The sequence below is a fragment of the Callorhinchus milii genome, unplaced genomic scaffold (assembly GCF_018977255.1).
Source record: "Callorhinchus milii isolate IMCB2004 unplaced genomic scaffold, IMCB_Cmil_1.0 Scaffold28, whole genome shotgun sequence".
Classification (NCBI taxonomy): domain Eukaryota; kingdom Metazoa; phylum Chordata; class Chondrichthyes; order Chimaeriformes; family Callorhinchidae; genus Callorhinchus; species Callorhinchus milii.
In genome coordinates, this window is record NW_024704769.1 from 1306753 (window position 1) to 1320183 (window position 13431).

General features: G+C 51.8%; 1 protein-coding gene across 1 annotated transcript in view; it reads right to left on the bottom strand.

The window, feature by feature from the left end:
- Nucleotides 1-4091, bottom strand: part of tacc1 (transforming, acidic coiled-coil containing protein 1) — a 37309-nt gene extending 33218 nt beyond the window's left edge. Inside the window, exon 1 of the mRNA XM_042344465.1 lies at nt 3684-4091. Within this exon, the coding sequence (XP_042200399.1) occupies nt 3684-3793 (110 nt within the window). The 5' untranslated portion in view covers nt 3794-4091. The remainder of the gene's footprint in view (nt 1-3683) is intronic.
- Nucleotides 4092-13431: the final 9340 nt, after the last annotated feature.

The window sequence follows — 13431 nt, forward strand, 5'->3', positions numbered from 1 at the left end:
AGGTTTTTTTCTTTTAAGCGCAGAGAGTTGTTACAGTGGGAGCCGATCCAACGACAACTTTCCAAAGGGAAACCTGCCCAACGTTTCCCCCTGACCTGACCCGCCCGGGACTCGAACCCGGGTCCTCTCTCGCTTGCGAGACGAGGTCTCCGACCCCTGAGCTACAGGTGACTCCACAATCTACGGTTCTATGTCTCCTGCGATCCTGACTGCCAGGTTCCTATCTATATCCTTCTTACAATGATAGAATTGTTTTGGCGTATACGGTGTTCTCGGGCTGCGAGCTCCATGTCTTGTTTGGGTCGGGCCTTTCAGGGCAAATAATTAACTTAAGATATTGTTAAATAACAGATGGGGCGCTTTGTGAATCGCAGCAGGGATGAATAATTCATCGCTCATCTATTCTGCGTACCAATGGCAGGACAAAACACGGCTCAAAATAGCCAACAACAGCATTGAATTCCTGCCCGTGATCAATATTTTATCCGTGGCCCGAGGAAGCCAATCAACGACAGAACCAAAACGATTTACTCGATTCGTTCCCTTTGCTTTGTTGACACACCTGTGTGTGTGTATATATGTATATATATATGTATATATATCAGGCACAGTTGGGCGAAGATGTAGTTTGCTCTCGTACAACAGGTAAACCGGAAGAAGCAACAATAAGTTATGTTTGCGTCGCGCCTCTCACGTCAGGAGGACGTCCCACGTCGTTGGAATTTCACTGCAGAGAGAGACCCGGCTGTTTGCAAGTGTTCGATAAATCCTCAGACGTATGATTTAATGAGACTTCCATCACCGCGTGGGCGACACGCTCGAACTCCAATGCCGTATAATTACCCCTTTACATCAGCTGGAAAAAGGGGGAATTGTACGTGACCCCCCCCCCCCTCCCCCACCCCACCCCCAGGAAACACAGAAAAGTATCATATCTTTAATAAATGAATAACTTGCCTCGCCTTCTCGCGGCAAATGCTGTGGTATATTCTATCGGACCGTGTTCCCTTTGATGGACAACAGAGACGCCAACAACTTGCATTTACACGGTGCCCTTCGCCTGGGGGTGGGGGGGTGGGGGGCTTGGCAGTGGCGGGGTCTGACCCCGAGTGGGGAGAGGGAGGGAGGGAGGGAGGGAGGGAGGGAGGGAGGGAGGTGACCGACCGTCAGCACGATCCAAAAAAAGGAAGGTCTTTAGGTGGGATTTGAAGGTGGGGAGAGAGGGAGGGAGGGAGGGAGGGAGGGGGAGAGTGACAGAGTTTCGGGGGGGGTAGTGGCTGAAGACACGGCCACGATGTTGGAGCGGAGAGAGGGGGGGGAGTGAGGGACAAACAGGAGGCCGGAACCAGCCGTCATTCCCACGTTGTCACAGTTTGCGGATACCTTGGTTCAGTTCCAAAGGGATGTGGACATCAGACTCGGGCAAAGGTTTTCTGATGTATCTGTGAACCCTGCTGTAAATCACGTGGACTTCAGGTCTGTGCACCATGTGTAAACCGTGTGTAGACCGTGTGTAAACCACATAAATCATGTGTAAATCATGTGTAAACCATGCGTAAACCATGTGTAAACCCAGCCTTAGAGGTACCATGGGTATTCCTTTTCTTCTCACCTTCAAAGCCCTCCATGGCCTCCTAACCCCCTGCCAACCTGCCCGCTCCCTCCGCTCAGCGGGCTCGGGCCTGCTTCACGCCCACCCCACCATTGGCAGGCGGGCCTTGAGCCACTCTGCCCACACCCTCTGCAACTCCATCCCGCAGTCCCTCCGCCTCGCCCCCTCCCTCGCCTCCTTCAAGGCCCGTCTCAAGACCCTCCTCTTCGATCGACCGGTCACCCTCCTTGGCCCAGTCCACCGCCGGCAAACAAGGAAGCATTGTAACTCAAATGTATTTAGAAAAGCTCCACAATACACGCCTTGGCCTCAATATTGAGAATAAGTGGCTCTTTATTGTAAAATAAATACATAAATACAGCCATTATCCCAGACGTCTCGATGAGGTCACACGTGAATGAAGTCATTTGTGTTCAAATAAACATGGAGGGCTTGAACCAATGATCCTGGTCAAGAAAACAGACCACAGTGATAGGAACGGGGGAGGCCATTCAGCCCCTCGAGCCTGTTCCACCATACCAGAAGATCACAGCTGATCTGTACCTCAACTCCAATTGCCCCGCCTTTGCCTCCTATCCCTTGATCCCCTGACCTGACGACCATCTCTCCACCTCCTTGTTGAAGATGTGAATGGATCCACAGCCATAACCCACAGCCTTTTGGGGAGAGAGAGAGATATAGAGAGAGAGATTCCCACTAACCCTTTGGGTGAAAAACTGCTCCTGATTTCACCCCTTAATTCTGGATTCCCCCCCAACCCACCAGAGGAGATAGTTTCTCTGTTGCTGCCCCTTTTGAATCGCTTTATTGTTTTAAAAATCTCAATCGGGTCACCCCATTAACCTTCTGGACTCAAGGGAATAGAGACCAACTTTTTGCAACCTGTCCTCGTAATTTAACCCTTCAAGCCCTGGTATCATTCTGGGCTTAAAGGTATATGCCTGTCTCATGGGGGGGTAAGTAGGGTGACTGACGGCGCAGTTGGTCGAAGAGGAGGGTCTTGAGACGGGTCTCGAAGGAGGTGAGGGAGGGCAAGAGGCGGAGGGACTGTGGAGTTCCAGAGGTTTGGTGGGGGGGGTGTGCAGAGAGGCTGAAGGCCTGACCGGGGTGGTTGAGTGAGCGAGGCGGGGTGGGGGGGGGGGGGGGAAGTGAAGCAGGCCCGGGGGGGGTGGGGGAGGGTTTAGGAGGTGCGAGATCGCGGAACCTGTATTATTAATGAGTCTCTCCATCACCGTTCGCAGTTTACATCATCACACACTGTATTTTGCTCGAGAGTGAAATTCCTGACAGAACCTCACAGGACCTATAGCCTCATCTCTCCCAGAACTTCATCGCATCATTGATCGACACTAAATTGCAGTGAATTAAAAACAACTTTAACCCGGTCTCTGAGAAACACCCATCTTTGAAGAGGCCGAAGGCAATAACTCTCTATAAACACTTCAAAATCATCGTTTTCCAACCCCCCCCTCACCCCCACAGATTAATAAGATGATTAAATAACACTGAGGCGGACGTACCAGTGGTATTGTTTTACAGTCAGCAACGTGACCTTGTCATTGCATTCAGTCAACCGGCTTAAATCAACACACAAACAAGCATTGAAGTGAAACTTTCTATCATAAAATGGTAGCCACAAGCCAATGCCAGAGTATAAATAGACGGCGCACGCACCACAAAAAAAGATAATAATAATAAAACGGGTCACTCAATCCCACGACGCTGCCGCGTTCCGCCCACAAAATACACGGTCAATGCACTTCACAGCGCATCCTTGCAAAGCGCTTTGAGACGTCGCAAGGGACGCTATATCAAATGCAAATATTATTATTATTATTTAATAAGAAGAAGGAGAAGCCTTGTCAAGTCTTCGAGTCCTGTAGCTCAGCGGTTAAAGCAGTCGCCTCGCAAGCGAGAGAGGACCTGGGTTTGATTCCCGGGCAGAGCCGAACGTTGGGCAAGTTTCCTTACTCCACAATAATATTATTATTATTATTATTATTATTATCATCATTACTCTCTTTGTGGAACCATGTGGGGTAGAGATGGGTGAGCTGAAAGGGAGACTTACACGTTTGGCTTCTGTCTTATGGCTTTCGCCTCTCCCTTGGGCAGGTTCTGGGATTGAAATCCTCCCATCCTCAAACTTTCTTCCGAGCCGGTGTCGGTGTTCGCCAGCATCCAGTAATGGGCTGCAGTGCAGTAAAGGACTGCGGGCTGACTCCTACATTGATTGCTCTATCTTCCAGCTGTTGAACCCTCGCCAAAACATTGTGATCCAATCACATACCATTGTAACTACATCCCTACTGATAAGCCACACATGACCGCACAGCGAAGCACAATAGATCTGTACTCCTCACCCGAGGAATTTGAGTGTCCGCGGGACATTATTTACACTGAGGTAGCACAGCTGTTGGGTTTAAACGTCCTTTAAGCGTCTCTTTAACAGGGCAAAGAACTCACGAGAGAAGCGTAAATTCCGGGGCTTCCCGACCTCCCCTCCCGAGGGATGTTTCCCCTTAAAGTCGCACGTCTTTTCCTCCCGATTCGCAGTGTTTCCCCACCTCTCCGGGTGAAAATGGGCTCTTCCGCTGAGGGAAATAGCCGGCATTCCGATCCGGGAGCGGAGAAAAAGATAGCATTATATGCCCTGGAGTTCAGGGCGAGTGGCGTTGAGGGATTAGGGGAAGAATTAGTGGATTGTTTTACAAACTGGTTTGCCCGGCTATTCGGAAAAATTCCTGACTTCATAAGAGTGTCAAACTTATCAGCTCCCCCACCCCCCCCCCCCCCCCCCACCCCTCCCTGATACTCAGGACACTAAACGCTGTGCTACACTGGAGTTCCCTGTGGTTCGAGCCCTCGCCTCGCAAGCGAGAGGACCTGGGATCGATTCCCAGGGGGGTCAGGTCAGGGCGAAACATTGGGCAAGTTTCCTTACTCCCCCCCCCACCATACCCCCCCCCCACCCCACCCCACACACACACACACACCCCTCTGGTTACCAGCAGTCAGTTGTTGTTAGTCTATTGGTGGATGGCTTTTCCGGGGGGTAATAATCCCTTCAAAAATAAAATAATAATAATAATTTGGTCGCTCCAACCCGCGGCTGTGTGTGTGGGGGGGGGGGGGAGACGCTGCTGTGCGCAATTGACTGCCGCGTTTCGCCCACAAAGCACACAGTCACTACACTCTGCAGCGTATCTCGCGAAGCGCTTCGAGGCGTCTCGAAGACGTGATGAGGCGCCGGGTCAAATGGGAGGACTATTGCTATTATTGCCGGGCAGTGTTGAGGGTGGGGGGGGGGGGGGGAGGAAGAGAAGAGTGACCAAGTCTTGTTAGCTGCTGTGGTTACGTAGGTGACTTGATCGCTGTTCCCAGCGAAAAGGGGGCAACGGTCATCTCGGGGAAAAGAATCGGGGTTCCTGAAATTCCGAGGGGGTGCAATGTGCTTATATCTTAACGTCCTTTCGGGGTCTGGTTTCGTGACCAGGAGGCGATGGAGACAGGAGGAATCTCTTGCCATTGTTTCTAATTTGCTTCCCGAAAGCCCGTGGGAATCGCACAGTAAGTTTTACGGGACTTTTATATCACAGGAAGTCTGGAATGAAGAGCGGATCATTTTTCTAACTTACCCGAAACTCCTCTTTCAAGTCAAATCGGCCACCGCAGCGAGTTTATCGAACCGTACAGCGCAGAAGGAGGCCATTCGGTTGTTTGCGTGGGACGCTGCTGTGCGCAAATGGCGCCGCCGCTTTTCGTCCACAAAATATACAGTCACTACACTTTACAGTATATTCCGCGAGACGTTTAGAAGACGTGATAAGGCGCAGACAATTGCGCACGGCAGCGTCCCCGTCCCCCCCCACAAGCAGACGTGGATTGAAGGGACCAATTTATTATTATTTATTATGTTTTTCGAAGGGATTATTACCCCCGGAAAGCGATCCGCCAATCGACTAACAACCGGGTTCCTACTGTCCGCTGGTAAACGGAGGCGTGTGTGTGCGTGTGCGTGTGTGTCTGTGTGTGTGTGTGGGGGGGGTGTGGGGTGGGGGGGGAGTAAGGAAACTTGCCCAATGTTTCGCCCTGACCTGACCTGCCCGGGAATCGAACCCGGGTCCTCTCGCTTGCGAGGCGAGGGCTCTAACCCCTGAGCTACGGGGAACTCCAGACATAGTTTAGGCCCCAGAAGAACACTCTCCTCATGGGATGGGCCCTTTGACCCACCCAAGAAATTTCAGCAGAACGTTTTCCACAAGCGATGAGCTCACTGATCATCTTAAAAATGTCACGACTGCTTTCCACGTTCACCTCACACTCGCATTGGGAATTCCACAATCAAGTGTTGAGTGATTTGGGAGCAAATTCCTAGTCTCATGGTCCTCTGGATTGGCTTTGCCTCCCAGCTGTAGAGCAACCTCACTCGTTCACCTCACCCCACCATTGGCGGGGCAGAGTTTCAGCCTCTCCGCCGCCCCCCACCCCACCCCACCCTCTGGAACTCCAGCCCACAGTCCCTCCGCCTCACCCCCTCCCTCGCCTTCTTCAAGACCCATCTCAAGACCCTCTTCTTCGACCAACTGCGCCTTCGTTCACCCTCCTACCCCACCCCTCCCTCCCCCCCCCCACCTTCTGATCCCAACCCCCAGCTCGGGGTCCAAACCCCTGACCGTCCAGCACCTTGGGACGTCCTCCCGACGTGAAAGGCTCCGTGTAAACATCACGTGTTGTTGTCTCGCTGTTTGGCAAACGCGACACGGAGAGCGAGGGGGTGGTGTGGGGGGAACGGGAACCCAACAAACCCACACAACAAAAAGATCGAGGTAAGAAAAGTCTTCGAAGCTCGAGACAAACCAAATCCACGCCAACAAGGACCGTCGACACTTCCCAGCCCGTTTCGCGCCGGAAAAGAAACCAAGTGGTTTCGAGCTACGTTTGTTCCAATAAAGAAAAGAATTAGATCTCTTCATTCACCGAGAAGCAGATGTAAGTCTCCCCCCCGCCCCACCGGCCCCTACACCCTCCCCCTCCTCCACACCCACCACCACTGGATATATCTGTGTGTCTACCCTGACATCTTTGCTACGGTCAATGTAAGTGGATGCTATTTTGGAACTTAAAGTTGCTTTAAGCGACGAGAATGTGTGACTTCTCCTTCTCCGTGTGAGCTGCCGAACAGCTAACCTCAGCAGCGGGGAATTAGTCGAGGTCTGGATATGTCTCCCCCTCCGGTTCCCGATCGATTGGCTTCAAGATCCTCTCACTCGCTTTCAAATCCCTTCAGGCCCTCGCACCTCCCTCCCTACCTCTCCGACCTGCTTAGCCCCTTTCCCCCCCACGCCAACCCCCACCCCCCTTCCTCCGCCGCTCTCTGCTTGCCCAGCTCGGGCCTCGCTCCCCTCCGCTCCACCATCGGTGGGCTGGCGTGTTGTCGGAATCCGCCATAGTCAAGCCCTCTGGGACGCCACCCCGTGTGAAGGGCGCTATGTAAATGCAAGTTGTTGTTGTGGTGGTGGTAGTTGTTGGTGTGTTATTGTTGTTGCGGTGGTTGTTGGTGGTGTGTTTTTGTTGTTGTGGTTGTTGTTGTGGTGGTGGTGGTGGTTGTTGTTAATAATAATAATAATAATAATCCTCGCATTTGACCCACCGCCTTATCGCGTCTTCGAGACGTCTCAAAGCGCTTCACAGAATAGACTGTGACGTGAATTGACCGTATATTTGTGGGCGAAACGCAGCAGCCGATTGCGCACAGCGGCGTCTGTCCCACAAACAGCCATGGACTGAAAATGACCAATTTATTAGTATTTTGTTTTGGAGGGATTATTATTCGCCGTGTGGGGTAAGGACACTTGCCCAAGGTCTCGCCCCCTGTCTGGAATTGAACCCGGGTGTCTCGCTCGCAACCACTGAGCTACAGATCAACAACTTGTGGTTGTGCTGTTGTGGCTGTTGGTGTTGTTGTTGTTGTTGGTGTTGTTGTTGTTGTCGTTGTTGGGGCAAACTCTAGCCTCTGCCCTCCTTAGCTGGTTCCACACGCGTGTGTGGAGAAACATGTTCTGTGCCAGCCAGACATCACAGGCTCCTGGCTACGTCTCTCTCTCTCTCTCTCTCTCTCTCTCTCTCTCTCTCTCACTTTCTCATCCTTAACGCACAGACTTGTGGACTCTACAAACAACAACAACAACAACAACAACACACAACATTTACACGGAGCCTTTCAGGTCAGGAGGATGTCCCAAAGCGCTGGACGGTCAGGGGTTTGGACCCGAGCTGGGGGTTGGGATCAGGAGGGGGTGGAGGGCAAAGGGGATTGGGGTAGGAAGGTGACTGAAGGCGCTGTTGGTTGAGGAGGAGGGTCTTGAGATGGGTCTTGAAGGAGGCGAGGGAGGGGGCGAGGCGGAGGGACTGCGGGATGGATTTCCAGAGAGTGGGGGCAGAGAGGCTGAAGGCCTAATGGTTGGGCGGGCGAGGCGGGGGACGTGAAGCAGTCCGGAGCCCGCAGAGCGGAGGGAGTGGGCAGGATGGTAGGGGGGTTAGGAGGTCACAGAGGTAGGTAGTGGGGGGCAGCGAGGCCATGGAGGGCTTTGAAGGTGAGGACCAGGATCTTGAACTGTATCCTCTGTGTGATGGGGAGCCGGTGGAGCCGGGCTGGCGAGGGTGGGGGGGAGATGGGGTCACGGCGCCTGGTGCAGGAGAGGACACGGGCTGCAGAGTTCCGGATGGTCTGCAGCCTGTGATCTATACCTGAAACTGTTGATAGATTGCGATGAGTGTCGTGGTAACTGGACGGAAACCAGATAAAACATACATAATAATCAATATCATTATATAATATTAATAATAATCCTCGCCTTCGACCCGGCGCCTCACCGCGCCTTCGAGGCGTCTCAAAGCGCTTCACGGGATCACAGCGTACAGTGTAGTGACTGCGTACTTTGTCAGCGAAACGCGGCGGCCGACTGCGCACAGCAGCGTCCACCCCCACACAAACCGTCGCGGATTGAAGTGACCAAATTTGGCGTTTTCTCACCGCCCAAAAATGTTTTATTATTCCCCCGGAAAAGCGATCCGCCAATCGACTAACCACCGGGCTCCTCGGTGATGGCCCATCACCCCCGAATTCCACGCCGGTGTAATATTTTCTCAGAGGCGACTGTACCAGAGACAGCGACTGTGACGCTGCAATTGGCTCGCGGTTAAGCACGTCGCGGGCGGCGTGACCCGACGAGAACGAGATCCATTCGCGGCTCTGCGAGGGAGGGTTGCGTTTCAACCCGTACGGGCGTTAAATAAAACGCAGGACGGACGACGCTTTCTAAGCTGCCGCAAACTTTAACAGGTTTTACTAAAGTTTTCGTACGTTTTACTGAAGCTCCAATAAGTTTTGCTGAAGCTCCAATAGGTTTTACTGACGTTCCAATAAGTTTTACTGACGTTCCGATAGGTTTTAGGAAAGTGTCGATAAGCTTAATTGAACTTTTAAGAAGTTTTATTGAAATTTTACTTTAATAAAACTTGGAACGAGTTTGCGTGACCAGCAGAGAGGACACAAAACACACACTCTCTCTCTTTGAGACGCAGACTGCGTTGTGTGATCGATCCACGAGAACGAATGGTGTGAGCGCCTTTCACGTCAGGAGGACGTGAATCCCACGTGAATCCCACAGAAAATCTAAACGTTCCTTACCTCGTACAGTTCAGCATCGACGCTGCAGGAGAATTCTTTTCGAACGTGGGATACACCATGTGGACTGACCGTCTCCAGCACGAGTGAAATCCTGGGGAGAGGAAAGGAATCGAGGGAGGGAGGGAGGGAGGGAGAGAGAGAGTAGTTCTCTCCTGAATAACTTTAGTGAAGGAAAAGGATGTTGAGTCACTCTGGGTTACTGCACATCGGTGACGGGAAGTGGAAATTCCTCGGGAGTTTCCTGTGGCTCTGAAGTAATGGTTTAAATCGCGTAGCAATTTCCCTCTGGAGTGTTTGTTCAGCTGGCGTGCTCTCAGCTTTGTGCGGGACAGCAGCCAGTGGCCGGATTCCTACCCTTCCCGACGGTATATTTTTAAAAAAAATGAGCATCGCCAAAGCCGATTAACAAAAAACACAATTTCGCCCACGAAACACACCGTCACTGCACTTTACGGCGTATCCCGTGAAGCGCTTTGAGACACCTCGAAGACCTGATGAGGTCCTGTATCAAATGCGAGGATTATTACTAATATTATGAATCACAGAATATACTGTAAAGTGTAGTGACTGTGTATTTTGTGGGCGAAACGCGGCAGGCCAATTGCGTCCAGAGGCCTCCCCACAAACAGCCGTGGGTTGAGCGACCAAATTAATATTTTTTGGGGGAAGGAATTATTGACTCTAAACCTCATGTGCAACTGATTTGCTCTAAATCCACAACCAAAGCATAAATTACAGGACATTCCTTGTGTTAAAAAGCGTGTTCTCTATTTTACGCTGATATAACTGAGTGAAACTTACGTTGATTTTGCGCGTACTTCTGCCCCACTGAGTACTCTTAAGCGTCAATCTCGTCAGGACCACAACAGCGAGTTGCTTACCGATAGCTCCCCTCACACGCGCGGTAGCATCTCGGAGGGCTTGGCTCTCTCCCCGGGTGCCTGCGGAATGCTTCGTTGTAAGGATAAAATAAATAAAAATAATCCTCACGTTAATCTCAACGTGCTGCACGGCTGAGATATCGCTTCCCAAGGTTGCGCAGCTCCAGTTTATCTCACTGTTTCGCTCACAAAATACCCGATCGATGCACTTTACAGCGTGACCTGTGAAGAGCTTTGAGACGTCTCGAAGACGTGATGAGGCGTTGGATCAAACGCGAGGGTTATTATTATTATTCGGCTCTGTCGCAACTGGGTTTTGGGGGAGGTTTATCCTATGTAAGACGAAAGTTAGCACACGTGGCACATTTATTTTTATCTGCGTGTTGGCAAACGTTCACCAGTTCCTGGTGCTTTGACCATGTTAGGGCAACACTTTTCCAGACCCTTTTTCCGCCCTGTGAGAACGTGAGTCAATCTTAGTCTGAGGCGAGAATGATAATAATAATCCCGGCATCTGACCCGGCGCCTCATCACGTCTTCGAGACGTCTCAAACCGCTTCGCAGGACATACTGTCAAGTGTAGTGACTGCGTATTTTGTGGGCGAAACGCGGCAGCCGAGTGCGCACGGCGGCGTCTCCCCACAAACAGCCGTGGAATTGAGTGACCACATCATTATTATGTTTAATAATAACTGACTAACAACCGGGTTCCTACTGACTGGCGCGCGCGCGTGTGCGTGTGCGTGCGTGTGTGTGTGTGCGTGTGTGCGCGTGTGTGTGTGCGTGTGGGGTGGGGAGTAAGGAAACTTGCCCAACGTTTTGCCCGGGAATCGAACCCGGGTCCTCTCTGGCTGGCGAGGCGAGGGCTCTAACCCCTGGAGCTCCGGTGTAACTCCACATACTCCGTGTCGCGGCACGTGTCAGGCCAACAGCGTTACCCGATTGCTCCAGTCCCCGTTCCGAGTTTCCATTCCGAAGGATTTCCTGCGTCGGGAACATCCGTCTGTTTCGATGCGCTTTACCCCTTCCAACCTGAGCCCATTTCAACTTCGATCAAACCACAGCATTCTTTCCAGCGGTCACGAGCAAATGAATTCCACGCTGACGTTTCGCGCTCTCTCTCTCTCTCGCTCTCTCTCTCTCTCTCTCTCTCTCTCTCAAAAGCTGGAAAGACCCCGCTTTCTTCCCCAGTTTGAAAGGGGGCAACGGCGTCTCACCCGCAGGTCGATCCACTCGCCGGTCAATCCCGTGAAGCGCTTTGAGAACCTCTCGCAGACTCGATAAGGCGCCGTCTCAAATGAGGGGTTTATTATTAATATAATCAAATAAAGAGCCAACCGAAGGTTAATGTACTGAAAAGAGAGCGAGGATTTTATAATAATAATAATAATAATAATAATCCTTGTGTTTGATCCGGCGCCTTATCGCGTCTTCAAGACGTCTCAAAGCGGGATGCACCGTAAAGTGTAGTGACTGTGGATTTTGCACGGCTGTTTACAATATATAATATTATTATTTATATTATTAGTATATTGTTATTAATAACATTATTATGTTATCATTATATTATCATTCACCCACAAGATGGCGATGTCCACTGCGCCGACGTTCTTCCAAAGGGCATTTGCAAACTGTCAAGCTCGGTCTCCGGTTAATCCGCGGACAAATGATTCGCGGGACTTTGGGGAAAAGGAGTTGCGGAAAACACTGCCGTCTGCTGATCAGTAGCACGATTCCACGCTCGTCGTCGACCCGAAACACGAGCCCACTCTCCCGTCTCTCCATAGACGCTGCCTGACCTGCTGCGCGTTCCCAGTCGCTTCGGTATTCAGTCGCTGCTGTTGGGTGTTTGCTTTCAGCTGCGTTGGAATTTCCTCCCGATAATTTCCTGCGAGAGAGTCAGGCTCCGACACTCTTTAAGCGCTCTGAGACGCTATATTAAGTTGGGAGGGGTGTGTTGGTGGAGGAAACGATTGGAACACGTGGGAATGTTTCTGTCGTTGAGTCATTAACAGGTGTTGTCACACTTGGGCTGCCAGTAATTTAAGTTCCTCCTAAACTCTCTCTTAGATCTGTTACTGGTCATCAGTGATCGGCCAATAATTAGATTGGGGCCATCTTTGGGCTGTTGATTAAACCTGGAGCTCAGGGGTTAAAGCCCTCGCCTCGCGAGCGAGAGGACCCGGGTTCAATTCCCGGGCGGGTCAGGTCAGGGCGAAACGTTGGGCAAGTTTCCTTACTCCCCCAACCCCCCCCCACACACACACACACACACGCGCGCGCCTCTGTTTACCGGCAGTCAGTAGGAACCCGGTTGTGAGTCGATTGGTGGATCACTTTCTGGGGGTAATAATCCCTTCAAAATTATAATAATAATTTGGTCGCTCAATCCGCGGCTGTTTGTGGGGACGCTGCTGTGCTTTACTCGATCTTCGCGGACCTGCCGTTGCCTGGTTCGATTCCTATCTCTCTCACCATCTCCACTTTGTTGCCTCTAATGGTTTGTCCTCCAGTCCCCGCACTGTCATGTCTGCCGTCCCCCAGGGCTCTGTCCTGGTCTCCTCTTTAATATCTATATGCTCCCCCTCGGTGACATCATCCGCAGATATGGGGTCAACTTCCACATGTATGCGGATGACACCCAACTCTATCTTTCTGCCCCACCCTCAACTCCAGGGCCACTGCTGTCCTGATAGACTGTCTGTCGGACATCAAGTTCTGGATGAGGGCAAATTTCCTACAGTTGAATGTGAACAAGACTGAGGCCCTCCTGATTGGCTCCCCCCAGCGCCTCCGCACCTCGGGCTCCGGCAACATCACCCTCCATGGTGTACACTACAACTCACCAACTCACCGCCAGTCAGGAACCTGGGGGTCTTGTTCAACCCTCAACTGTCTTTTCTCCCCCACATTCAAGCCATGACCCCCTCTGCCTTCCCTCACCTCCGTAACATCGCCCGACTCCGCCACTACCTCACCCCTCAGGCACTGAAACTCTTGTTCATGCCTTCATCACCTCCAGACTCGACTATGCAAACGCCTGTGTGTCGGCCTTCCCAACTCCTCCCTCCACAGCTGCAGATAATCAGGAACTCTGCCGCCCGTGTCCTCTCCTGAACCAAACTCCGTGACCCCATCTCCCCCACTCTCGACCGACTCCATTGGCTCCCTATCCTTCAGAGGATCCAGTTCAAAATCCTGGTCCTCACCTACAAAGCCCTCCATGGCCTCGCCCCACCCTACCT